At 35.2% G+C, this 27,048-nt stretch overlaps 1 protein-coding gene across 1 annotated transcript; it reads left to right on the top strand.

Moving 5' to 3' along the window:
- Positions 1-1,264: 1,264 nt before the first annotated feature.
- On the top strand, positions 1,265-20,075 carry LOC594485 (alpha-1,3-mannosyl-glycoprotein 2-beta-N-acetylglucosaminyltransferase). The gene is made up of 12 exons (XM_030972544.1): positions 1,265-1,459; positions 3,439-3,561; positions 8,725-8,851; positions 10,874-11,063; positions 13,245-13,353; positions 14,357-14,498; positions 15,137-15,271; positions 15,575-15,665; positions 16,849-16,953; positions 17,553-17,643; positions 18,213-18,383; positions 19,693-20,075. Exons 2-12 carry the CDS (start codon positions 3,463-3,465, stop codon positions 19,804-19,806), a joined length of 1,374 nt encoding a protein of 457 aa, XP_030828404.1. The 5' UTR covers positions 1,265-1,459; positions 3,439-3,462; the 3' UTR covers positions 19,807-20,075.
- The last annotated feature ends 6,973 nt before the right edge of the window (positions 20,076-27,048 follow it).

Below are 27,048 nucleotides of genomic sequence, written 5' to 3'. Positions count from 1 at the left end.
GACCTTTTCTATCTCGCTCGGAGTAAACAAGAATAGGAGAGAAATTGGGAGGGAGGGAGAGAGAGAGAGAGAGAGAGAGAGAGAGATGAGAGAAGAAAGTGGAGGAAGAGAATTTTGAATAGAGAGAAAGTATATAAGAGTGAGAAAAGAGAGGGGATGAAAATCGCTTTGCATGATAAATAATCATTCCAGTTCTATTTCTAACTGCATATCATAAAGGAGAGAGAGAGAGCGAGAGATGCATATGGAAATCCAAAGGGGAGTTCATATTCTGTTGCAAGTTCTTCAAAAGTCAAAGTTAAGCCAATGCAGACAGTTCATGGACAGACCATTTCCTGGTTTAGGTCTTGGCATGGATTTGAACTTTATCTCTTTAAAGAGTAAAATTCCCATGGGATGATCGAGTGCCATAGATGCTTGAGATAAAATACTTGGGGTCATCGCTTGCATGGGGTGTGAGACCATAGGATCATAGCCATAGGAAACATATCATTTCTGCCCACTCGAGTCACAGTACTTTTTCAATGTACATGCAAGTGACACTTTCTTCTCAGCAACGAAGTAATTCCACCATACAACAGGCCGTGCCTTTACCTTAATTATTAATAATGAACAATAGGCCATGAGGCTTGACTTTGATACTTCCCGGGCTGCCCCTCTCCTTGTTATTTAGGGTACGCATATGGCATGTTCCCTCCCTTTGAAAGCACCCCTTATCTCTGGTGTGTAAAGTCAATAGGGGCCGGATTTTTTAATATTTTGGGCTGGACTTTGTTGCATGAAAAGTAGCCCTTTTTTTAGGAACACAAATTCGCAGTCCCTCCGACCCAGGGGGGGGGGGGGGTAGGCCTACTCACATATTAGGACATACAGGGTATGCCGCTTTAATAAATGGTTACTTTCTCACAAAAATATCCCTAAACATGGGTCTGTTGTTTCAAATTTTTAAAAAATGGGCCTTTATTTCAAGAAAAATCCCCACAATTAAGTGCCCCTTAAGAATGGGTAGGGGTTTTGAGGCTTGAGCGGCACACCCCCGTCTAAACCAAATCTGACAACCCCCCCCCCCCCCCCCCCCCCGGATAGTTCTAGTGGACTTTCATAACAAAAAAAAATGAAAGAACTCCAGCCCCACCATCCCTATATACTCGACTCCTAGCTCTACATCGCGTCGGTGACGTGTTCGTTCTGATCTGCTGCGCTGTGCTAGCGAGCTAGCTACCTGCCCTACATATATCATGCGCATGATCGGCCGCGTATATCGCGTGTATATGTGAAAAAGCCAAATTGAGTGAGCGACAATGGGAATCTCGCTGTCAAAGGATGGGCCGGTAGACTGACACTTGCTACCCAATATGCTCCACTGAAAAAAGCTATTAAAAAAAAATCACTGACATCAACTTTAAGAGGTTCCACCAGCTCGACAGATATCAGATTTAAAGCATATGATACCGAAAAAGGTGAGTTTTGTGTAGTACAAATCAGATACCGTTTATTGCCACAGTCCCACTTACTGCAGTACGTGTAAGTTGTTAGAGTGCCGATAATGAGTGCAGTGGTTGCATTGCACACACAGGGTGCACACATCATGACATTAGCTGCATTACTATCCTGGCTGTGTATTAAAAGCTGTGCTATCGATTCTCAACATTTCAAACACCACTGTACAAAACTCAACTGATTTCACCAAAAATTGGGACTTTAGTGAGAATTGCTGACACCTAAATAGCAGTAAAATACAATTTTTTTTACTGACTGTGAGTGTGATCACAGACACAGTGATGTTAAACTTAAAAAGAATAATTAAAAAATTCAAATTGTATTATTTGTAAGTCGATCTAGAATCTAGTCTAGATCTATCATCTAGTGTCATATTTGCCGATCAGCAACATCGGTCAGTTCTATTGTGTGCAGTCTATGCAATAGTGGTGTGTGTGTGTGTGTGTAATTGGGTTTTTACAGACGTGTATCAATCAGATATGATTATTTACGTCTGGGACCGACCTTTAACGTCACCATCTGAAAGACGTGACTCAGTTTCGAACCTGCGTCCTCGGCTGAATCAATTTGTAACTTCCACTGTTAGCTGGATTACAGGCGCACGCCACAACGCCTAGTTTAGTGGTGTTTGTAATTGTGTATTTAACCTGCCTCTCAGCAAGTATGCAGTGCTAGAGGTCAATACGCATTAGCATTTACTCTATGCTTTGCTGGAGTGCCGTAACTCAGCTCTGGCATGGAGATACCCTACCAGAACATACCAAATATCAACTTAATCTTTCTTTACCTGTTTCGTGTAAATTTTGAAATCTTTTTTTGAGTATTTTCCTAAAAACAAAGACTTATAATATACACTTTCTCATTCGATTCACAGCAAACTGCTGCACATAAAAATTGCATACCGTACTAATTGTGGGGTGCGGGCACGCGCGTGTGTTAAGTTAGCGACTTTAATCTAGGGTGTGACTTGTTGGTGTTGGTTCTACTGTGAACGCGAATACATATAGACTAGTGTGAGCAAAAGTGCCTGTTTTCATGTTGCTAACTGGACACGTAGAAAAGTAGCCTTATTTTCAAACACTGGCGCTTTTTGGCCCTACAAGGGTCCTTCTAATTGGCTATCGCTGGCTGCCATTTGCTCAACGTTATAAGATATTAGTGCGAGGAGAAATCTTGCTATTTTCCGTTTGATCTAATACCAAAATCATGATTTTTCCATTTGAACCTTCTATTTTGTACGATTTTTTTCAGCATCCTTAAAAATTTAAGTATTACTTAAGTTTAAGCCTTACTTAAGTTACAAAAAAAAAGAAAAAAAGATTCAGTGTGCTCGCGCATGTGCACGGCGACAAAAAAATACGATGGGGCTGATCTGATTTGAATTTTCAAAGAATTTTTTCCAACATCTGCAAATTGAAACGATTGTATTTTACTGCTATTTAGGTGTCATATATTGTCACTAAAGTACTGACTTTGATTGAACATTGATGAGTTTTGTACAGTGGTGTTTGAAACATTGAGAATCAATAGAGGTCGTCTGAACAATTTTTGATACACAAAAAGTATACTAATGCTGCTTTGTGTGCATGTAAATGGGAGGCTCAAAAGAAAGTACATACGGTATGCATAATTGTAATGACTTTTCTTAATTCATTGTCAAGACGTCCTCAGATAATTATTTCATTTCTGAACAAAAATAATAAACAAAATTACACCAAAAAAAGATAGGGGTAAAAAATTAGAAATCAATTTCATGTGGCCTTAACAATATTAACAATAGCAATTCATAGCAACTAGAAGACTAACTTCTTTTGATGCCATTGTCATGATCCATGTTTATGATTCACATTTACATTTTTGATTTATTTTTCAATGTTTTTTCAAAGTCAGGTAGAAACTCGCAAGTTAAAATTTGCTTGTTCTGATTTTTTTTCCTTCAGACTGAAGTAGTCCAATTTCAACATGAAGCGGCAAATCACATGGTTCATTGGGATTTTCATCGTTTGGAACCTAGCAACTTATTTTCTCTTCACCAGACCAGATAATGCTAAAAATCAGATGGTAAGTTCCTTAAATGCTGTATTAAAAAGCCAAAAAAAGATGTTAAATTTGTGATCAGTGAGTGATTTGTGAAATTTTACAAAAATCATACCGTTACAAAAATAACAGCTACTGTACATGTACAGTACTTTAATCATTTAACCCTTTTTGTTGTCACACATACGCGTGTACCAAAATATTCTTAACAATGTGGCAGTCTCGGGTCTCAATCTATAGCAAATAAAGAGTAAATTAAGCATGCCTGTTTCATACTATTCAGCTTTGTGTCTCTATAAAATGCTCCTGGCTTTCCTTAAGTGTACACAATGCCACAGCCTAGGTATTCCTTTCTACCAACGAAAAAAATACACGGTGGCGACGGGCGATTCGCCCCCTAAACCTCTGAAATCGCCACGGTAAAAATCAAGACGAGGGCGAAAAAAAAATCAATATATCTTGAAAAATCGCCCCCGCCATAAATTGATATTCCCTATGAATTAATAAACCAATTTATTGATGTGTCTGAGTGAAATCTCCGTTCCAACTACCAACTCCAAAACTAGAACTTCCATCAACATTTTAAAAGTTTTAGGAGTTGCAGCGGATCGGCGGTCGTACCTACTGTAGCTAGATCTACAGCGGTATCCGCCTGCCTGCGCCTAAGCTCCCGGCGGCCGGACAGGCCACCGGCCCCGATGTAGTTTCGTGCACAGCATGAATGCATATGCAGTTCGCACACGTTCACAATACACAGAAACGTACTAGCTCAGCTCCAGCGCGCGCCCGCACGCTCCTAGCATGAAGCAAATAAGTATTTGCGAGTGACGAGAGCTCAACTGCTAGCGACCAAATTGGTACGTAATATGTTTATTTAGTCTTTTTTCTGGCCCTAATTTTTATCATGGACAATGCAATCCCATTAAAAAAAATGTTATTCCGTCTAAAATTGTGTTATTTATAAGTTAAAACCATTAAATGCGAGTATATTTTTACTGTTGTCCCACATACTGATATATTTGTAATAACGAAACGTGCAAAATCAATGCCGGATTTTTTCCTGTAAAATCGGTATAAAGCAAGTTTCGTACACAGAAATTGAATTTTGTTATAAAAAACCGTAAATAAATATATAAAGGATGTTCCTACTCCTCAGAATCTTTCTTACAACTGTTTAATTGAATTAAATTATTTATTATATACGATCGATGCCAGGCCAATTGTCATGAGTGATGATGACATCAATTTCTGTCTACGAAATGAAACTAGCTTTGGCTTGGCCTTTAGAATTAGAGTCTATAAAAAAAAAATAAGGCCATGATTTTGCATGTTTCGGCATAACAAATAGACCCTACATCGGTATGTGGGACAACAGTAAAAATATTTACTCACATTTAATGGTTATTATCATAAATGGTCTAGATCTAAATAACACAATTTTAAAGGGAGTTGGTCTACATTTTTTTTTAATGGGATTGCATTGTCCATGATAACAATTAAATTTGGGACAGAAAAAAAGACCAAATAACACATTACCTACCAATTTGGTTGCTAGTAGTATGATGGCTAAGGAAAAACACAACTTATTGTTACAGCTTACAATATGGCTTTAAGGAAGTAGCCCCTTGGTTTTTTTTAGGCAATGGGGAAAAGTAGCCCCCATAAAAAAATTAATTCCTAGCCCGCGTTTCAGTGATAATATTTTCTTAGGATATGAAAAATGAACAGTTAAACAAAACACTCCTTTTGACAAGTTTTGGTTAAATCATAAAGCCACACGTTTAACACAAAGTGAATAAATCATGGGTATCTGAATGTCTGCAATACTCTACATGACATATGTACGCTACAATTGTATCTATATTTGCCTTTGCTTGGAATTTAATTAGGTAAAACCGCGTTTAAAAAAAAGACAACCTTTAAAAAAAAAAGCCCCCCTGAGCTCCAAAATAGCCACCGCAAAATAATTAAGGGGGGCTATTTTTTTAAGGGAAAATCTGAAAAGAGCCCTCGTAAAAAAAAAAGTAATTTTTTGGTTGCTTTCTACTACATATACTGCCATGTAGTTTCATTAATTCATTGTTGAGTAATTTGAACATTCTACTGGAGTTTACATATAGTCCTGGCACAGCAGTTATATCTGTGTCCCAGGGCAAGGTATTTAATCTACTGTGCTTCTCTATACCCAGGTGTATTAAACAAGTTGAAGGGTGCTATCATCATTGTAAATCTATTTGGCTAGTGTGCCTGTAAAATAGTGAATGCCTTGATTGCTCTCGCAGAATGGAGAAAATCCTTCTTTTTTTTGTGTGGAGTTCTGTTCGAAAAAGTGTAGTGCAAAAATAAATATACCGTGTTGAAAGAAGGAGACAGAGAAGGAGGAGAAGAAGATGAGAAGAAGAAAAGAAGAAGGGGAGGAGGAGGAGGAGGAGGAGGAGGAGGACAAAAGAAGAGAAGGAAGAGGAGAACAAAAAAAAAAATGGCATATCAGATCTTAGCTCCTTGGAGAGGTAAAATAAATTATTACTGTCTTTTTTTTTTTTTCCTTCAAAATATTCCTCAATTGTAACTGTTCTGAACAATACGTTGATGTCAGTTGATATATGATTATTGGTCCATATATTTATGTTTAAATCTTATTTTACATATCTGTTATTATTATACGACACCGGTTTATTAGTATCAAACTTGGGGGTACTTGTATTCAAGCTTTGTACATGGTATTACATTTAATTAATAATCATTATTGCCAATTTTATATTGCATTGAGGTGCCGTGTAGATGTTTTACTTAAAATTGCACGCTTGTTTATTATATGTATTTTATAATAATTTATAATGTAACAAATTTAATACCAATTGAATTTGACTGGATATATATATTTTTTTTTTAATACGGATAATGCATTATACCACCACTCAATTTGGGTTTACTGTCTCTCTCTTTCTTTCAAAATCTTTCTCAATTTTAATTGTTGGACAATACGTTGATGTCAGTTGATATATGATTATTGGTCCTGTGAAGTCCTATGTACCTTTTAATTATGTTTAAATGCGATTGCTCTTGAGTGTTTTTTTTTTCTTCTTTTCATATCTATGTATTTAAAGTGTCAATTTATACAGTTTTATTGTACAAAGTATATATACATACATGTATAACTATATTGTGAACCATTTATATGCCTGCCTTTTTTACTGTATGAAATCCAACTTATGGTTGCAATAAATGAATGATTTAATAATAAAACATCTCAGCTCGTATACAATATATACTTTTAGTAAGGAAACCACTTTTTGTGGGCCCTTGATTGGGTTATAAACTGGGGTTATAAACTGGGGTTATAAACTGGGGTTATAAACTGGGGTTATAAACTGGGGGTATAGCACAAGGCTAAAATGACTTGGGGAAGAAAAATAGGACTTTTAGGATATTTTTATATTTCATTTGTACCCTAAATATATTAAAAGTGGCTGCATATTAATGTCAGCAGGGGATCATTGGCTGTAATGCCCCTTCTCCCCTCCTTCAAATATGCTTGTGCTTTATAAGAACAAAAAGGGGGAAAAACATGGCCTTTGTTGCAACCAAAATGCTCACCTCCATGATTACAACGTTCAACCTTTTATGTGACATAGTGTATCATGATCCTGAACTCAAAAGGAAGTTGATGCCATGATAATAGTAATTAATTACCACAATACCACAAAACGCTTTCCTGTTTTTAGCTGTTATCATCAGTCTAATACATGTAAGAAAGTAATATAGTAGTAGGTAATCAAGGTTATTTGCTATCAATCACGGTACTGTAGTACCGGTATGTGTTTTGCCATGTTTGTGTCAAAGTTGCTTGAAAACACTCGAGTTAGCTGAAGATATTTTGATAGTTGAATTGTGGATGAAGGAACAGTTCTAACAGACTGCAATTAAAGCTAGAATCTCACTGGGCTGCGACAGCTTGTGACTACGGTATTTAAAGACACAAAATTGCAAGGAAATATGTGAATTAGTGACAATTTTCACTTTGAATTACACTGAATTGGTGCTTACGACACATTTGCGTACATGTATGTCGACACATGCATGTGTATGCCACATGAATTTGGGCAAAAATTTGCCCAGAGCTCATATTGTGCGACTTGCAAGACATTTGTGCGAATGCCATGCAAAAAAAATTCAGTCGTGATTTAGTCTCAAACTCACAAAGTGCCTTAGTTATGTCGCAGTTGTTCACAATTATTTCTCAATTGATTCACAATTTTGTCCCACCACTCCCAGGGGTCTTAGGGCAGTTTGCACCTGCCTTGCTCCCAGAATATGAGATTCTCATTTTTAAATATTTCTTTTGTTAGTGTACTTGGAATTTAAAAACAGATATTAAACATTTAAAGATGTAAGTGTAAGATGTAAGTGTAAGATGTAAGATGTAAGTAATGACATTTAATGATATAGTCTACACAAATTTTCCCTTGTTGTAAAGCTATCAACGGAAATTTGATAGATATCATATAATCTTTGTTGAATTGAAATGTTGAATAAAATCAATTCCTATACTACTTTCACTAATCCAAATACATGCATACATACATACATACATACAGACCTGAAATTGAAAGTATCATTTTACTTTTTTGTAAATAAGTACGCTTAGTTCTCATGGAGCCATAACTTAATGCAATTCTTTGTAAACTACAAACTTGTTTAATTTGCAATGTAGAGGGAGAGTCCACCCCGAGGATGGGTTTACTCCGCCTTTACTTGGCCACACACATTCTCAGGGTGGACTTCCCCTTCATTGCTACCGGGGCTAGACTCCATAAGCTTTGCTTTTTCTAGCCCCATCTACATTACTCACCTTTTTATGTTTTAATGTTGATGTTTGTTAACTGATGTAGATTTTCATTGTTCTTTTATGCTTATGTATCTGTTTTTCATTTGCTCTGTGTCAAATGTATAAAATGTATTTTCTTACCTTGTATATTCTTCTGGTTTTTAATGTGGAAAATAAATGAAATGAAAAAAAAAAAAAAATATTACATTACTGTACACAGGTTATGACCCTATGTCCTATGACGCGTTGAACGTATGAACCAGCTTGTCTTTAAGAAGATCTAAGATGCTCTACATATACATAGCATTGACATGTGAGTTACTTATATTTCATATTCATTACCTGTTTTTTTTTTATAGCTTAAGTCTTCCAAGGAGTTATCAGAGAGGTTGAACAGACTTCAGGAAAGACTCAAGGATCAGATGGTCATCAATGAAGAACTTCTTCATGAGATCGAGCAGGAAAAAGATAAAATCATCCAAAAGAGTAAGTAATTGTTATGATGTCGTTGGCACTTCCAGATAGGGAAAAATTACCCCTCCCCCAATCATACAGTTTTGAGTTATGTTAGTAGTATAATTGTATCTTTGTTCCCTTGGGATCATGGAGCTAATGAGATGATACGAAAAAGAACCAGGGGGGGGGGGAAGAAATTGCTTTGAAATTATTTCTGTATCAATGATTTTGTGTGATTAGGAAAAATTGATGTCAGAAAGTGAAAATCTACAAGAGTTGGAGAATAGGCTCCTATGTGCTGTTGGCTAGAACTGTTTGATTTAATACACCACAAAGCATCAGAGACCTGTGTCATTTCAATCAATAGTAGTTGTAGCTTGTATTCATTGTTTGCAGCTTGTATTCATTGTTTGCAGCAGCTGTGAAATGTGTACTGAAGTTGTCAGCTTTGCTGATTTATTCAAGTTCCCTTTTCAAAATGAATGCTTGAAGCTTAAATATCACTGTAGCTGATAATTACTTTGCTTCCCATGAAGTACATAGCTATTTTTATGCCTCCGCTACAAAGTAGCTGGAGGCATTATGTTTTCTGGTTGTCCGTCCGTCCGTCCGTACGTACGTACGTCTCGTTCTCGTGATCGCGTTATCTCAAGAACCAATTGATGGATTCCCTCCAAACTTAGATCATGTATGTATCTAACAAAGCCAATGAACTGAGTAAATTTTGGGGTCATGAGGTCGAAGGTCAAAGGTCACAAGGCTCATTATGTATACAAAAATAGCTCATGATCGCGTTATCTCGAGAACTGATCACTGGATTCCTGCCAAACTTAGGTCATGTATGTATCTAACAGAGCCAATGAACTGATTAGATTTTGGGGTCACAAGGTCGAAGGTCAAAGGTCACATGGCTCATTATGTATACAAAAATAGCTCGTGATCGCATTATCATGAGAACCGATAGACAGATTACTATCAAACTGAAGACATGGATCTTGCAGAGCCAATTAACTAATTAGATTTTAGGGTCATCAGGTCAAAGGTCATGGGGCTCATTATGTATGACTATAAATAGCTTGTGAATGCATAATCATTAAAACCGATAGATGGATTACAATCAAACTTGAATTTTAAAAATTGCTTCCGTTTTGGTTTGTAAAAATGCTCTATGCATGGCGGAGGCATCATTTTTGACTGCGTGCAGTCAAAATTCCATCTTGTTTTTTCAATTGTTCAACATATATCTACATGAAAAGTAAGAGGCATTCATTCCCATGATAATATAGAATTGAACATTACTGTATAATCTCTAAAGGAAACCTCAGCACATCATCTAGCCTATCCGATATGGGTCGGGCTTTACAAGTATTCTAATCACGTTTATTTGGAGAGTGACATCGGCGTGGGCGTCAGCTCGAGCGCCTATCATCACTGGTGCATGCGAAAAGTTTTTCTTTTATGTACAATGTTTCGTTCGTAGAAAATCTACGAACCCCCTGTAAAGCTCTTTCATGAATATTTATGTAGCATGGACCAAAATAGGCCAATGAGCGATGGGGAACCTGGAGATGATATGTGATTGGTTGAATCAAAGTGATCGATCACCAAATAAGGCTAGTCTTATGAATCATGCATGAGAAAACGCTCGTCACACATACGATACACATATATGAATAATGAAGTTGACCAGTGATGATAGGCGCTCGGGCTGACGCCCACGCCAATGTCAGTCTCCATAACGCGATTAGTACACTTGCCATTTAGCCCGACGCCTATCGGATAGGCTACACATCATCTGGTATAAACCAATTTTACTGAATGTCAAGGTGGCAACCTTTGCATGAAATCAAGCTCATTTTGACATCAAGAGTTATGTTTAAGTTAAACCAGTGTGCTGAGAATGAAGCGAAATAGATAGATGGGAACATATGGTCTACCGGTAATCAAGAAGGGAGTAATCAACTTCAGTGAAATTAAAGGCCATGTCAAACTATAATGCCTGGTAGGAATCCTGATGTTTTAAAGCATTTACTTTATTTTAATCATTTGCAGTGAGCAACAAGGAAGATATGGATAACAGGCAAGAACATCAGGAGCAAGTCATCCAGGATCATGAGAATAATGAGAAACTAGCGGAGGAAATTAAACCCATTCACCCATTCCACACCTACACGATACCTGTCGTTGTCATTGCATGCAATAGACCATCTGCCATAAAGCGCAGCTTGAACTCACTATTAGAGTAAGTATTACATTTCAGACTTTTCTGCCCCAGTAACCGTCAACCACATAATCTAGCAGTGAGGTTCCCCAATATTGTCATTTTGGGGGCAGCAAGGTAGTAGAATTATAATTTTCAAGTGAAGGGGAAAAAAAAAATCATTTATTTTGAAAAATATTGCCCTTTTTATGGTAAGATGTTACATGTTGGTTTAAATAGGATACTCAAAAATATAATAAGAGACCATTTCACATTATAAAAATGTTCAATTAACTACAGTATAGATGGAATGAAATGCAAATTTAAAAATCAAGCATTTGATATTTAATCAATTGGGCCTAGATGGCAGTGACTAAAACAAGCATTGACTATATTGTTGGTCTATCACAAACAAAAATATCAAATTTTGTAAAAGCCAATATCACGTATATATGCCACAATTAGAGAAAAACAAAGGAGGTAAATTATTTTTGATGTGCATGAGAGGACATTGATTTTTCCTATAAGTCCAATATGTTTTTAAAAATATTTGTTGATGGATTAAATAGCAGACTTTTCCAAGGAATCAAACTTCTTCCTCTTTCATTTCAAGAGGTAGAATAGTTCCTTTATGCTTCTTGCGTGATCTCTAACTAGCACAAATTGATCCTTACTTTAAAGTCTTCCTCTATCAATTGTCATTCTAAAGCTATTAAATCAGTAAGCTCAAAAGAAAACCTTCATGTATATCCTATCAGCAAGCAAGCGTAATCCACTTTACCTGATAAATTATTCATATTTGCTGGAGTTACATGCATGTTGTTGCTAGACTACTTGTACACACTCCTGTGTACACTTATGTATTCATGAAGTGATAAGAGAGATACAATAACACCTGCTTAGAACCAGAAGGGCATTATTGTTGTATACTACAGCACCAAGTTAATTCCCCTCTGGCCCCGAATATACCATATCATCTGCTGAGAGCCAGCAGGGTACAACTATGTAAAGTGCTATATATGATACCCTTCTGAGTTCTGACTTTCAGAAGATAATACATTGTCCTGTGGGGCAGTGATCAGAACCTCTATACATGCATGTAGATAATATTTCTGAATTTCAATTATTACCCTTATGGCTGTGATGTCTCATTCCTCCAACCAGTTTATGACAACACACACTGTATACTTTAACATGAGAATATATATGATGGAGTCACAAATGAATGCATTGGTTTTCTCTCCTTTTTTTAAAGAGAGACATAATCAGTGCTTGGATATAGTCAATAAATTATAAAGTAAGACAAAGAGAAAACAAAGTTTAAACAGTTCTCTCAGTATTTAAAAGTAAAGCAGTATAATTTCAGCAAAAGTGAAATCTATCATTAACATTTATTCTTTCTCATGTTTAAGAAAGACAGAGCGGGAGAGAGAAAGAGGGAGGGAGAGAGAGAGCGAGATAGAGGGAGAGAGATAGAGGGAGAGAAGTAGAAAAGGGGAGGGAGAGAGAGGGGCAAATAAGCTCAAACATATTGATTTGCTGTATCATATTTTAGTAAAGCAGCTGTGTTCATGCTTTATTACACCTTGTGCATATTTATTTAATATTATATCTCCCATTTTTGAAACAGTACACTGTACATATAAGCATGTAGTTGAAATGTGTTATGCATGAATGAACTGTGAGATGATTGACATTGTACAAGGTCGTGTAGCTTGTCGTTTAATATGACATCCTTATACTGGGAACATATGTTGGGACATACATATACTGGTAGTACACTTTTTGTTAAATTCATGGCCATTGCATAGTATAGCAAGTCTTGTACTAGACCTATCTCCATAGACTCTATATAGTGCCTGTAATATTAATCTGTTGTTAAAAAGACTAAAAGTAGAAAGGTACCAGCGGAACAGATTTTGATAAAAAATTATTAGCTTTGTGATTATCAACAGAAAAGAAAAGAAAGGAAGACATTGGATCTGTGGTCCCATGTGTGCATGTCTGGGTTATTTTTAAAGATTTTTTCAATCCTATATTTAATGACGTCAAGAATAATATTTAAACTTCAACAAAAAATTACTCAAATACATGCACCTGTATGCATTTACTTGTAAAACTAAACTAGTTGGACTTTTATCTGGCATAGTTTAATATTTCTCATGGATTTTTATGAAGATAAGTTGCATGTTTTAACTCTTTGAATGCCTTTATTTGTTTCAGCACGAGGCCATCAGCTGAGCAGTTCCCAGTGTATGTCAGTCAGGACTGTGGTGATCAGAAGACTGCGGATGAGATTAAGACATTTGGAGACAAAGTTGTTCATATGAAGGTAAATTAAATCATGAATTATTAGCTGCCATTGATGACGGGATATTAAAATTGTTCTAGTAACACATGACATTACATGACAATAATTAGATAAAACGTAACTATTGTACTTATTTGAATTATCTCATTAAGGCTATATATATAAAGAGATAAAAACAAAAATAAATCTAATGCTGAATTCTCGCTACCCTAAATAGGTACGAAAATCTCGAAATTCGCGAGACGAGGTAATTTTCACTCTCTCGGGTCGTCACTACAACTTCCGGTATAGAGTCCCATCCCAAGTCACGGCCTTCATCCACCCCCATTTTTCAGGGTTCTTACGCTTGGAATCATGAGCCCAGCACTGTGCAGCCTCACAAAAGAAAACCATCGTCACTGATGTCAAAAGACGCAAAAAACAACGAATGAAATGTTCAAATAAACGTTGAAATATTTGCGAAAAAAAAACAAGACCGAGCAGACGACATATTCGGTGCATACACGTTGTGTGGCGACGGCGTTTTACGTTTGCGCTATCGCGCGCCTGCACAGGAAGCTGTAATGTCGAAAAGCTATCCCATAATGCAATGCGCGTTTTCAGGATTTTCCCCGGATCTCGGCAGAATCGCTATTTGGGGTAGCGAGAATTGATCTAGCTAATAAATGGGATGTATTGTTTTGATACTGGAGTAAATATGATGCTTTTTACTGTAAATTTTGTCCAACTATTTTTGATTTCTTTATATGATTTCTTTTTATTTTCAAACTCATTCAAAGGTTTGATAAATATTGCTTCCAAATATTCAAGTCGTACCGACGAGGCTGACACTGGACCGACGATAGATTGAGAAAAAAAATTACAATCCCCAGAACGGCCCAGAATTGAGCGGTGTGGCGTTGGGTTGGAGTCGGTTTGGAGGTGTGACTAAGGTATCACACTTATGACCTATTTCCCTTGCATCACTATCATGAAGCTTGTAGAAACAATTACATGAATGTTATTTCCATTTGAATTGTCATAGCAACCAGATCTGAGCCCCATCGCCAATCTTCCAGCCAACCAGAAAAAGTTTGAAGGATACTACAAGATATCCAGGCATTACAAGTGGGCCCTGGATCAGATGTTCATCAGGAATTCATTTGATGCTGTTATTATTGTAGAAGGTAAGTCAATTCAAGTGCTGGAGATTAGTGAAAGAGATTCTTGATTAGCCTAAGCCATTTTATTTCTTAGCAATATTAGTTATTTTTGTAAAGGTGGTCTGATGAAAGACAAATAATCAGTGTATGTTTCATCTAAGAGTATGACCTTGTGCAAGCTTGTGAACCCTGTTGCTCTCTATATACAGTATATTAAGTTTATAAAAAATACAGCTGTATGACATATCCATTTCATAACAAATAACAAAACATACTGCATATACTTGCATTTGACACAGCCATTCAAATTTTCTGTTCATTTGCTCTTAAACCCGTCTAGCGTAGATTTCTAAAATAGCAATTGTAGTATAAGGCCATAAAGGATACATATTGTCTCGGTCTCATATTTTGTACCAAGATTATGAATTACAATCTATAGTCACAGAATAATAAATAACATTTCTTTTTCATTTGTAGTTTAAGAAAAAACATGTTTCTTATGCTTTTACCAAACTTATAAAGGATGTCTATACTTACAGAATAACACTAATTTGGTGTAATGGTTTTCAAGGGAGCTACATAAAAGGTAGAATTAATTTTTTCTTGTGAAATTAAAAGCCTTGAAAGAGATCTTAATTACTGTCATGCTTCTGTCTTTCCAGATGATTTAGATGTATCGGTGGATTTCTTTGAGTATTTCTTAGCTACTTATCCACTTCTCAAGGAAGATCCCACTCTATGGTGTGTATCAGCATGGAATGATAACGGGAGGGACTCAAGAATTGAGAAAAATCCAGGTAGGTTTTACAATTTTACTGTAATATTGTTTTGATTTCTCTATACTAGAGTATTTAAGTGCTTTTGCAATCAATTAGTTTAGCAGTACCGGTATGTTTTTGGCCAAGTTTGCATAAAGTAAGTATTGTATAATTCTTAAATCTTTTTATCAAATTGAGAGCTAAAATTTGATTTATTGGAGGATGCTTTGTTATATTGTTTTGTTGTTTTTGTTTTTGATTCACAGTCACCTAGTGTTATTTTTAACAATTAGACTGCCTACATTCTTGAACCTGTTTTATAATAATGATTATATTTTACAGGATTACTTTATAGGACTGATTTTTTCCCCGGCCTCGGTTGGATGCTGTCAAGAGATGTATGGCTTGAGCTGGGTCCAAAGTGGCCAGCTGGGTAAGGTTTAATGCTCCTCATATTAAAATCGTCTAGAAAGGTTGAAATGATAGTAGAATAAAATGAGAGAAAATAAAAGAGAAGGGACACATGGACTAAAATGGAACAGAATGCATTATCTGAGTGCTTTCTTTGTTTACTCCTACTTGGATAAAGAATTATTTTTAGAATTTATCAACAAGATCACCAAATAATGACATTTTCAACAATTTCTTTGAATCAACCTAAGCTAATTAAATCAATTCATATAAATAGGCAAAAGATATGCTCCAGTGAGATTATGAATCTTAATATTTACGAATGACATCAAAAAATAACATTCACAAAAAATTACAAAATTGCTCTCTTTGATTAATGGTGAAGAGATAACCACTTTTGCACAGCTTGCCCAAGTCACCATACCACATCAACATATCATCCTCACTGGTGTCACCCGGCTTGATTGATATTGTAATGTCACATCCAGATAGATAGCTCTGCACACACTGTCATTGCAGTGTGGCAATTGTGTTTGCTTTGTATTATTTGTAATATGGCAACTTCAAGGCAGGTCAAATGAAATTATATTTTTAGCATTTTACCTGTATACCTTATAATCAAATTATGTCATGTAAACCCCTAAAAATAAAAAATTGTGAAGCTCAAGTTTGATCGATTATATCTCTCTTGGAATTTGATAATTATTGCTTTGTTTAGTATCATTAAAAAATATGTTTATTTGTCCTTAAAATGACAATATATTTGTTATGACTTTGCAGCCATGGAACGAGCAGTTCTTCAGAATAAGGGCAGGGTCGAAAGTGAAAAGTTGCAAAACACACTGGTAAGCACTGGTATTGTTTTGAAGTGCACTACACAGCAGCCCTACACTATTCAAATAAAGACGAATGCGCAGCTGAACAGGAGCAGTGCATTTTGCAACTATTCACTTATGACCTTGCCCCTTATGTAGATATAATGCATATTCCTTGAGAGAAATATCGTGACAAATGGGTATCATTTTAAAGCTGACTAAACACACTTTCTAATAATGCTAAACATAGAAATCATTATGCCATATCAAGAGTTATATAATCAATCAGACTGAGTTTCCAAACTTTTTTTGAGGGGTTTAGTTCTTGAAGAAAATTATTTTGTGTCTCTTCTAAATGTTTAATTTATCAACTTTGTCTAAATCACTCAGGTTTTGGGATGATTGGATGAGACATCCAGACCAAAGACGAGGTAGATCCTGTATACGACCTGAAATCTCTAGAACAGATACATTTGGAAAAACTGGGGTTAGCAAGTAAGTCTTGACTAATGTAGTATCAATATTCTTCTCTTTTTTCCCCTTCCCCCCACCCCCAGTTCTTTAGTATTGTCAGTTGTCAAGGAAAAGTGTACTCCGTATATGCATTCATTGATGTTTGTCTCCTGCATTCTTGTTTGATAGCAAATCATCATATAAATTGTTGCTAAGAACATAATGAAGTCAAAATGTTGAGATTTAATTTGAAGTAATTAATTGATCAGACAAACAATTGTCAGAATTGATTAGTTTTGGTAATATACATTTACATCTTGAGTTTACGGATAGAAGTCTCAGTATTGGAATAAAATATCTGATGCAGATATATCATGGTATATATGAACTAAATAAAAAATTCTGCAATTCAGTTAATATCTCTCTTATTACTATAATTCTATATTATATTTGACGTTCGTATCATTGTAAAATCTGTTTATTCCCCTTTACAATATTGTCTCATTGTAACGATTATGTAATCATGGACTTTTTAATAATTGTAATAGTCTGATTTCTGTTTTTGCTTAATGATTATTGATTGCTTTTTAATATGACATTCTCTTTGTATATCTAAATCATTCTTCATTTTTGTTTTGCAGGGGGCAGTTTTTTGAGCAGCACTTAAAGTTCATCACTCTCAACAAAGATTTTTATCCATTTACTACCAAAGATCTATCATATTTATTAAAGGTAATGATGTCATTCATTTTCATGCATCGGTAGTGCGAAATAAAAAAAAAAGTGTTGAATAACTCTCTTAGATTTAAATTATTTTATGTCTTGGTATTGGGCGAATGTACTATAATATCAATAAATGTATGTAATGGTTTCTTGCATAGAAGGCAAGTTATCAATGACACCTTATATATATGCATGTTGCTAATCTATTACACATACATGTAGGCCCCCTTAACTTTTATAATAATTTGTATCCATTGTGTTTTTCTATGTATTCAAGTTTTGTTATGTCTGGCAGTAAATCAGGTCATATTTGAATAAGAATGTTGGAAAGTTTCATAACATATACAAATGACTACACTTTTTTTCCAAGGTTTCCCCCCTTATTTTCATGCATTATTGAATAGCTGTGTATAGATGCAGTCTTTAGCCCTGTAGTGTGACAGTAGAGTCTAAATTGTCTAAAATTACTCAAGAAACAAAAAGTTCAAACGGGAAAGAATTTGCACCTTTTCTAAAGGAATACCGGTATTGAAAATACGAATGGATTCATATAGTTCATGTTCTCTCCCCATCTGCAGAAAAACTATGATTCAGCGTTTAGAGAGCGAGTTTACGGAGTAGATGAACAGACACTTCAGCAGATAAAGATGAGTCAGGGTCGAGGACCGAGTGAGGTTCGAGTCACCTACACTGATAAAACAAGCTTTAAAAGTATTACAAAGGCAGTAGGCATCATGCAAGATTTTAAGGTGAGGATCATTTCAGTAATTAAAACTGTTCTATATAATAATAACTGAAAATGAAAATATGAATGAGGAGGAGAGAGAGATAGAGAGAGACAGAAAAGGGGGGGGGGGGTGGGATGAAGAGGAGGGTTGGATGAGGATGAAGATGATGTTGATGGTGTTTATGATGGTGACGACGATGATGATGATTGTGATGGTGGTGGTGGTGGTGGTGGTGACGACGATGATGATGATTGTGATGGTGAGGGTGGTGGTGATGTTGATGATGATGATGATGAGGGTGATGATTGTGATGATGATGATGGTGATTGTGATGATGGTGATGATGATGGTGGTGGTGGTGATGATAATGATGATGATGATGATGATGATGGTGATGGTGATGGTGATGGTGATTATTTGAAAGTGTTCATCTTCCTTCAGCAATAGCAAACTCAAGCTTGAGTTAGACTGCAGCTGTCATATAATAATTTGTTTCACATCAAAATATAGAGTTAACATGATGACAACATTAGGCAATTTTTAGACAGAAAAATAGATATGTAGTGACCAAACTCGTTTTTACCATTTCAAAACTTGGTTTTTTATTTAAGAACACCGTACAGCATATTGGGTGTGTCTAATTTAAAACATACGTGTCAGACCCGAAGCCTCATTACTTTAATGGTCACGTGGGTCTGTGTACTTACGTTAAGGACAAAGTAGTCCCTTGATTATTTATCTATAAATTGTTTGTAGGTAAAGTTAAATGGACCGTAATGAAATTATGATATTTTCTCATGTATGTTTTATTGTTCTATCCTAAACTTGATTATTATACTTAGTTCAGAAGGATGTGCATTCATGCTCGAAAAGTAGTCCTTACGAATGCGCGCTATGTCAGGCAAGGCCCTGATGGGTATTTTATATAGCGGACATTCGTTCACTTGCTTTAAGCGAAGCTGGTTGTCTCCATTTTACTCCGACACGCTTAAGCTTTGCCGCCAATGTAGCCTGTTTGTGTTGCACCATTTAAACAGCCGCTGAGGCATAAGTTGAGGTTGCTTTATCACCACCACGCTACAAAGCTACAATTGACTATGTCCCACGTCCCACAGATAAATCATTTTTTTCTCTCTGTATATCTCTAATTTATCTACAGTCTGTTGCACCTAGAACAGGTTACATAAGCATAGTAACCTGTGTCTTGAACGGCAGTCTGCATTCAGAAAAGCAGATGTTCTGTTTCAAACTTGAGTAATTACTACATCTAGTTGTCATTAATATACCATATAAATGTATTTCTCTTTCTATATTTCTACTCAATCCACAGTCTGGAGTGCCAAGAACTGGTTACCTTGGGATAGTGACCTGCGTCTTCAACGGTCAAAGGGTATACATTGCTCCAGTGCAACATTGGTCAGGTTACAACCCAAACTGGAGTTAACGAAGGCCCATCTACAGAGGCTATGCCGTCTATCTATCATCCATAGGCTGAGAGGGAGAGACAGAAAGATGTTGTAATTGTGTGCAGAGTTGATGGACGTATACCCTTCTCTTTCTCTTAAACTGTGAAGTTTGAATTGTGAAAAGAGAAGGACTTCAGGTATGTGCAGTACTGCCCTTCTGTTTCTCTTATAGTGGCATCCAGGAGTTCTAAGGTCTGCGAACGAAGCTGGAGATCTGTGCCACCTTCCTGGACTTATGCCTTTCTGTTACTCATCTAAAAACTTCACATATGTGCAGTAAGGCCCTTCTTTTTTTCGTCAGGGAACGATTATGGCATGAAGGTGTTCTGAGATCTGAAAGAGAGATGCTTGGTATATATGCACCGGTCATGGAGTTAAACCTTTCTGTTACTCGCCTGGTACTACGATGTTTGAATTATAAATATTGCCGGAGATTAAGAGAAGGGATTCAAGTATGTGCAGTTATGCCCCTTCTTTTTCCCATCAAAGACTTGAAAATTGAATCAGAGGTCTCAGAGAGATGCCTGGAATCATTTGAACCTTGATCGACTTAGCTTATAATCTTTGCGTTGTTTCAAGTCAAGTTGATGGAGTTAGAGGGACCTTGATACCCTTATTTTTCAATCCAAGATTGTGAATAGCAAGGCCAGTGCCAATGTTGACACTCTTTCAAATGTCAATTCTCACCTCAGATTCCAATGTCTGTGTTCAAAGATCAGCATTTCAGAAAGAGAAGGCATGGTTATATCTGTGCAGAGTGAAGCCCTGTTCACACATGATGCTGTAACCCCCCCCCCCCTTTCCCATAAACAAAATTCACATCATTTGGCAAAATAAGTTACGAAAGTGTTTTGCATCCATCTTATAACACCGATGAGATACTGGGGGGGTGTTTCACAAAGATCCTAAGTCAAATTTAACTCTAAGTTGGACTTAACAATTATGGAGAGCCATTTGTAGCCTTAAAATAAAGTATATTCAAAAGTGAAAATTCAAGATTTTAGACTTTTTATAAATTCCGCATCAAGAGCATGAAATCTCCTTGATAATAGAAAATATGAAGGATTTGAATCAACATTTTATGCCTTTTAAAGTAACTTTTACAAAATATTTTCAAAGATGCTAATGGCTTTCCATAATTGTTAAGTCCAACTTAGAGATAAGTTCAACTTAGGATCTTTGTGAAACACCCCCCAGGTGTAGCAGCTTTTAGCAGGGACCTCTGTCACACACAGCTACTTATTTTATTCGTCATCCCACTTGCCATTCATTTACACATGAAATACTTTTATTTGCTGCTGAAATCTCTTTGATGCGGTGTACTGGGTTATGTGTGAACAAGCTTGAGTGGCCATTCTTAACAAAGGAAAGATGTTTATTATGCTTGAAGGAATGGTGTTTATATGTTCATTCCCAAGTCCTTGAATCCTGACAATGCAACCATCTTGCTTGTAGGGAGAAAGTCTAGTTTTCTAGATGGATGCTCAAACTTGGTAATGTCGTTATAAGATGGATGCTGTTACAGTAATCCAGAGGTAATTTTAGATACATTGCTTTCCGTCAATAAAATAGAATATAAGACTGAGAACTTATTATAAACATGGTGAATACCTTAATTTTTTTTCTAGGGCAAAGTCCTAAATATACAGTGAAACCTATATATAAAGACCAGTCATTGGAGACATATATAGGCAGGTGGTCATTATATACCTGTAAGTTGCTTAAGTACACACCAGTGACATACACCATCCAAGGGAATCAGACATGTTGGCCTTTATATTGAATTGAATTAAATTTACTCACCACTTTCATGAAAAAACAAACATGCCAAGTCAAGAATACAATAACAGATTTCTTACAAATATCGTTAAAACAGGTGGTCTTTCTATGCATTTGGTGCTAAAGCAGGTTTCTTTGTATGTCAGCCTTGGCGGTGCATGCTGGGAAATCAAAAGAAAAAGGTGCTGATATACCTATCTCGTATGTTAATTAGCTGCTAGCTCTGATCATCCCATCCAAGCAATGCTCCAACCTTAACCGGGTTACCTTCATAAAAATCTGTCGTGAAACAGAATTAAGTAAATGGCATGTTTGTGTCATAATGTTCTCAGACTTAATAATAATATTGCATTTAACAGTTGTAAGCAGAAATAGTTGATAAATCCTTTTCAGTAAGTTTGCATTTGCATCTTAATGTTTTCTCCTAAAAAATTCCCATCTATTAAATAACCATTTCTCATATAAGAGATGAAAATTCTTAAATCTTTAATAAAGTCACCTAATACTGCTCTAGTTTCATGCTATTATACCAAATAATCATTTCATATGATATAATTATGAAAAAAGAGAAACTGTTGGCAGGGTATTGTATTCATTGTCAGCTATGCTTCCTACAATGAAAAAAAGGTATTATCAGATTGAGGTTTTGGACACTAGGAGATGTGGACATTCAATGTAAAATCAATGTTATGTACAGTCTGTATCTGATTGTCAAAATCATGTGTGTTTATATTGTAAAAAAAAGAAAGATGCTCTTGATTTTTTAAATGCAATGCCAAAGTATATATTGAGTGCAAAGGAACTTTTTGTTGTGTGCATGATTAAAATACATGTGCAGTGAAACTCTTTGATATATACAACTTTTATGAATGTCCCTGCTATGTCTTTCTGTGTTGGTTTATTAACTAACATTTTGAATGATAAATTTGCTTGCATAATCCCTTTTTGGCACACATCAAATCATAGATTGAGAGAATATTTATGTTTTCCAGTCAACCTGCATGATTGCACGCAAATTTAATTTTCTTGATACTTGCCAGTTGCCAGTTCAAGTTCTGCCTCTTGTGTTATTAGGGGCATTATCATGCAGAGCAATTAGTCAGATTTAAACATCAATTTTTGAATTTAAATAAATATCTTGCTAATACGGATGAGTGCTGTTCGTGTGAAAAATAATGAGTATTAGATTTTGATATATTCCATCCTACAACAAACCATTTTTAAATCCCCACAACGCCAAATCAAGGCCAGATTCATATGATTTGGGGTCTCTAATTTTAGCATGCACAATGCGGGTTATTATCTTGATGTGTACATACCTTGTGAGATGTTTTTCCCCACATGTGGACGGGCCTACATTCTGAGAGTGTGTGAATGCCCCTATTGTATCCAATTATTATTAGAACTATTAAACTCTTCCTGTTTATCTTCTTCCTAATATTTTTCTATTTTTTATAATTTTTATCATGTTTTGGGTTGTGTAAAAATGTTGATACTGGTTGTTGGTCACAATGGGACTAATTCTAGATTTTCTTTATAGATTATGATATTGTGTGTCCATGAAAGATGTATAAATTGATTCATAAAAGTATAATGTTCAGGTTATTGCATTCCATGTGTACTTATGTGTAGTTAAAGCTTTCTTTCCATCTTTATATCTACTGAAGTTGTTCAAAATATGACAAATTTTGTAAGAGATTGTTTCTGCCCATGGTATATGACAGGAAAGGTGATAGTATAGGATGATTAGCTTTGAAGGATTCTTTGTTTTATAATTGCCTTTCCTATGAACTCACTTCTTTTGTTGGTTATCCATAAAGTAGAACGTAGAAATGTTGCTACACCAAGACAAAAAAAAGTGATTCAAGTATTCTGTTTCGGGCAAGTCCAAGGTACTTCTTTTCCTGTCCATTACCAACCTCACTAATCAGTGGGTTCTACAGGAGTAAATTTGGAAATGTTTTTACAGAACCAAGAAGGCAAGCTTGCTATTCCATTAGCGTTGGCATTATAATCTTATTATAGTTTGTTTCTACAGTGCCACATAAGTGCCAAAGTCCAGAAAAGACCAGACAGTAACAGTATTGGAAGTCAAAACATGCCGAAAGATTTTAGTTTGCCTGATGGTTGTATGAAGTAGATAACCTTACTATGTCTCAGAAGAGTTAAGAGACCAAGAAAAATGATGATAGTTTCAGTGTTCAGTGTGTTTTCAATTCCTTGATACTTGCTAACATGTGGGACACAGAATGACCAAATACAGTGGGCTTGCCTTTTTTTTTTACTTTTCGAAATTTAGTAGTAGTATGCTGCACTATATTGTATTTTTGTCATATGTTTTTTTTTCTTTTTCAATCGCTCTTTTATGTTTCTTTTAACTTGTTATATTGCTAACAATCTTTTTCTTTAGTGAAAGTTTTGGGTATATTATGTTGTAATTTCATGTGTAAAATATGATTTCTATTATATTTGTAATTTCTAACAAAAATCCATTTATGGGTAATATTAACAAGTTTAACTTTGACATGGTGACAATCTAAACCCTCCAGTTGTGCATGTTCAATTCCATCTGATTATTTCATGTTAGTTTTTTATTGATTAATCTGATTAGTTGTGTTTATTCTTGTTCTTTGTGAATAGCGAGTTGTACATTTCAGTAAATACAAAAGAATTTTATAGATTTTAAAAGAATTTGCTATTGTGGTGCATCATTGTGAAATGGATTGCTATTGTATTTTTATAAATTTGTTGAAGTGTAACCTAAAGCCTGACTTTTTTTTGGTAGCTTTGATTATTTTTAAGAGGTGATAAGGAAGACATAAAACTATTAGACCTACTTGGATTCTAAAGATAATATTTTACTTCCCCTCTTACTATTTGTCCTGGTAGTTGTATGACTATTTCATCAAACTTTCAAAATTGTGCATTCTCTTTTTACCATATTTGTTGTGGTACACATGTAGCAGGAAAGCAATTTTGTTTAAAAAGAGATTAAAAAGCTGTGGTTCAAATGGTATTTTCAGCAAACTTTATAGAGTTTTATGAGAATATTAATCATATAAGTTAATCCATAGAATGAAGTATCAGTTATATTGTGGGAAATATGTCTATTATCTGAAGTACATGTTTTATTTTTATTTTTTATGGTTATTTTATTTTTGACTTGTGTGTACTGGAGTATTTGTCATGTGAGTCAAGTAACAATTTGATACTTTGTATTTTATTTATTAATTTTTTTAAAATAATTTTTCTAGTACTTTTTTGTTATGGCATGTGATCCATCATCCTTCTCTTCAGCTTTAAATAGAATTTTGACCAAATTGATGACATCATAAAGTTGACCATTCAGCAATATTTTAACATTCCAGAATGGCTTGATAAATCTGACAGCTAAGAAAATGTTTTATCCAACTCGGTTGATAATAGTTGTTTGGGAATATGATTTAGTCTTGCTTTCAGAATTTTGAATGGTTACCATTTTATTCTAACCTGGTAGATTCCAACTATTCAGTTAAAACAAAAAGATTAATTCATATGAAAATTGTTTTATTTTAATGCATGATTTGGGCATTATCAACATCATGTTGAGTTAAAATAATTAGTTTATAAAAACCATAAGCTAAGAAAGGTCAGACATACATGCAGGTATTAACAAGAGGTCTTGTTTATTTTTAAAGTGGTATAATTGACTGTTGTGTGGGCCCCCCTTAGACGGATGTGACCAAATTGTGTGCATTGTTCTTTCATTATTTAGGAATACAGACTAGATTTTTGAAGATTTTATTTGTATTTTTATTATATCACATTTACAAAAATGTACTTTAGTATTAATATTTCTGTAACGGTGTCAATGCTCATGTTGCTTTATTATTTTGATTGTCTTGTGATTCCTATTTTTTCTTACATATGTTGTTAATGATAATATTGAGTATTTAAGAGTGCTAAAAACAATAAGTACCATAGCGCTTACAAATATAAATATATGAAATGAGGACAAAAATGTACAGTACAGGAAGTATATCACAAAGATCAATGGGGAAAAAGGTGAGTTTTGAAAGTGGCAAGACAGGTAATTTCCCTTTTGGAAATAGGGATGCTGTTCTAAGTCTTTGATGCAGCTACTGCAAAACGTTTTTCAGCTGCTGAGAGTCTAGATTTGGGAATGATAAGTTTACATGTGTCGGTTGCTGAATGTACTTGTATAAACCATTTAATCACTAGACAAACGTTCATCCTTTATGACCTGACTACAATCACCAGATATACTCAAATCTGAGATGTGGTTGGAAGTTAAGAATAATAATAATAATAATGATAAAAACGCTGCTTATAAAGTGCTTACCACCGAAGTCTCTATGCGTTTATGGTACAAAATAGCTTGAATTTGCCCTTCATGAACACCATTATTGTAGCTTCTTTTGCAGTCTTTTGCAAATCAACCATCTTCTATTTTGCATAGTAGTTGCATCGTAGTGATTTTGGAAATATCCAAATAATTAATTTGCAGTGTCCTGATGACTGGACAGTACAGTGTGATTCTTTGATAAAGATAAAGATTTAAGAATTACATTGGTCTTTTTGAACAGATGTTTTTTTGTTTGTATACTAATGAATTTGTAAGTGTTTTGTATTAAAAAGACAATATTGAAATGGTGATAACAGAAAAAAACAATTCTCAAAGAAACTAAACTCAAAGTTACGCATAATTTTCAAGGCTACATTCATTTAACCCATGGTTAACGTCATTCCTGTTCTCAATCCAACCCCTTGTGATAAGTTCATTTGTATGAAAGCAGAAAATATAAGATAAACAGAATGGTGAAAGTTTGCAATAAATCGGACCAATGATAAGAGAATTATGAATGTTTGAAATATGAGAGCACTTAATAAATGCAATTCTCAAATTGGCAATTGGGACCGTAGGTAGTAAGGTAGACATGGAAAAAAATATCAGTAATTTCTCTTTTTCTCCATAGTGTCTTCTTCGTTCGGGCACTAGTTAAAATATATCATGGATAACATGTTATTATAGGTCTTCTAAAGAGAAAAGAACTTCCCGAGTCATATATTTTTTTTTAAATTGAAATTTCAGTAATTGTGTGTATTGAGCAAATGTCAAAGTTTCCTGCCACCACATCACAGAGACATTACCGATTCGGCCAATTTGAAGAGCCTATACCCATAGTGATTACAACTTTCACAAATTCATAATTTTCTCATTTTTTGTCTGATTTCATTCAAACTTTCACCAGTCTGCTTCTCTGATTTGTTTTCTGCTTTCGTACAGAGGAGTTTGTCATCAAGGTTGGATCTCCCTTTAACATCCTTCTTGCTCTCAACTGATGAATAAATAACTGCCAAATTAATTAAAGAGAGAGTTTTATACATTAAGGTATGGTTATCCATATCAGTGGTAAGGACTGATATATGTGGTCCCATAT

The sequence above is a fragment of the Strongylocentrotus purpuratus genome, unplaced genomic scaffold, assembly GCF_000002235.5.
Source record: "Strongylocentrotus purpuratus isolate Spur 01 unplaced genomic scaffold, Spur_5.0 spur5_scaffold_6, whole genome shotgun sequence".
Taxonomy (NCBI): Eukaryota; Metazoa; Echinodermata; class Echinoidea; order Camarodonta; family Strongylocentrotidae; genus Strongylocentrotus; species Strongylocentrotus purpuratus.
Note: the sequence above shows the minus strand (reverse complement) of the source record. Positions and strands in the feature narration are given on the sequence as shown.

What these genes read in the sequence shown, in the direction of transcription:
- LOC594485 (XM_030972544.1), top strand. Translation starts at nt 3,463, where the DNA reads ATGAAGCGGCAAATCACATGGTTCATTGGGATTTTCATCGTTTGGAAC. An exon ending in AGCTTGAACTCACTATTAGA is followed by an intron (nt 11,064 to 13,244) that starts GTAAGTATTACA and finishes TATTTGTTTCAG; the next exon opens with CACGAGGCCATCAGCTGAGC. An exon ending in AAGAATTGAGAAAAATCCAG is followed by an intron (nt 15,272 to 15,574) that starts GTAGGTTTTACA and finishes TATATTTTACAG; the next exon opens with GATTACTTTATAGGACTGAT.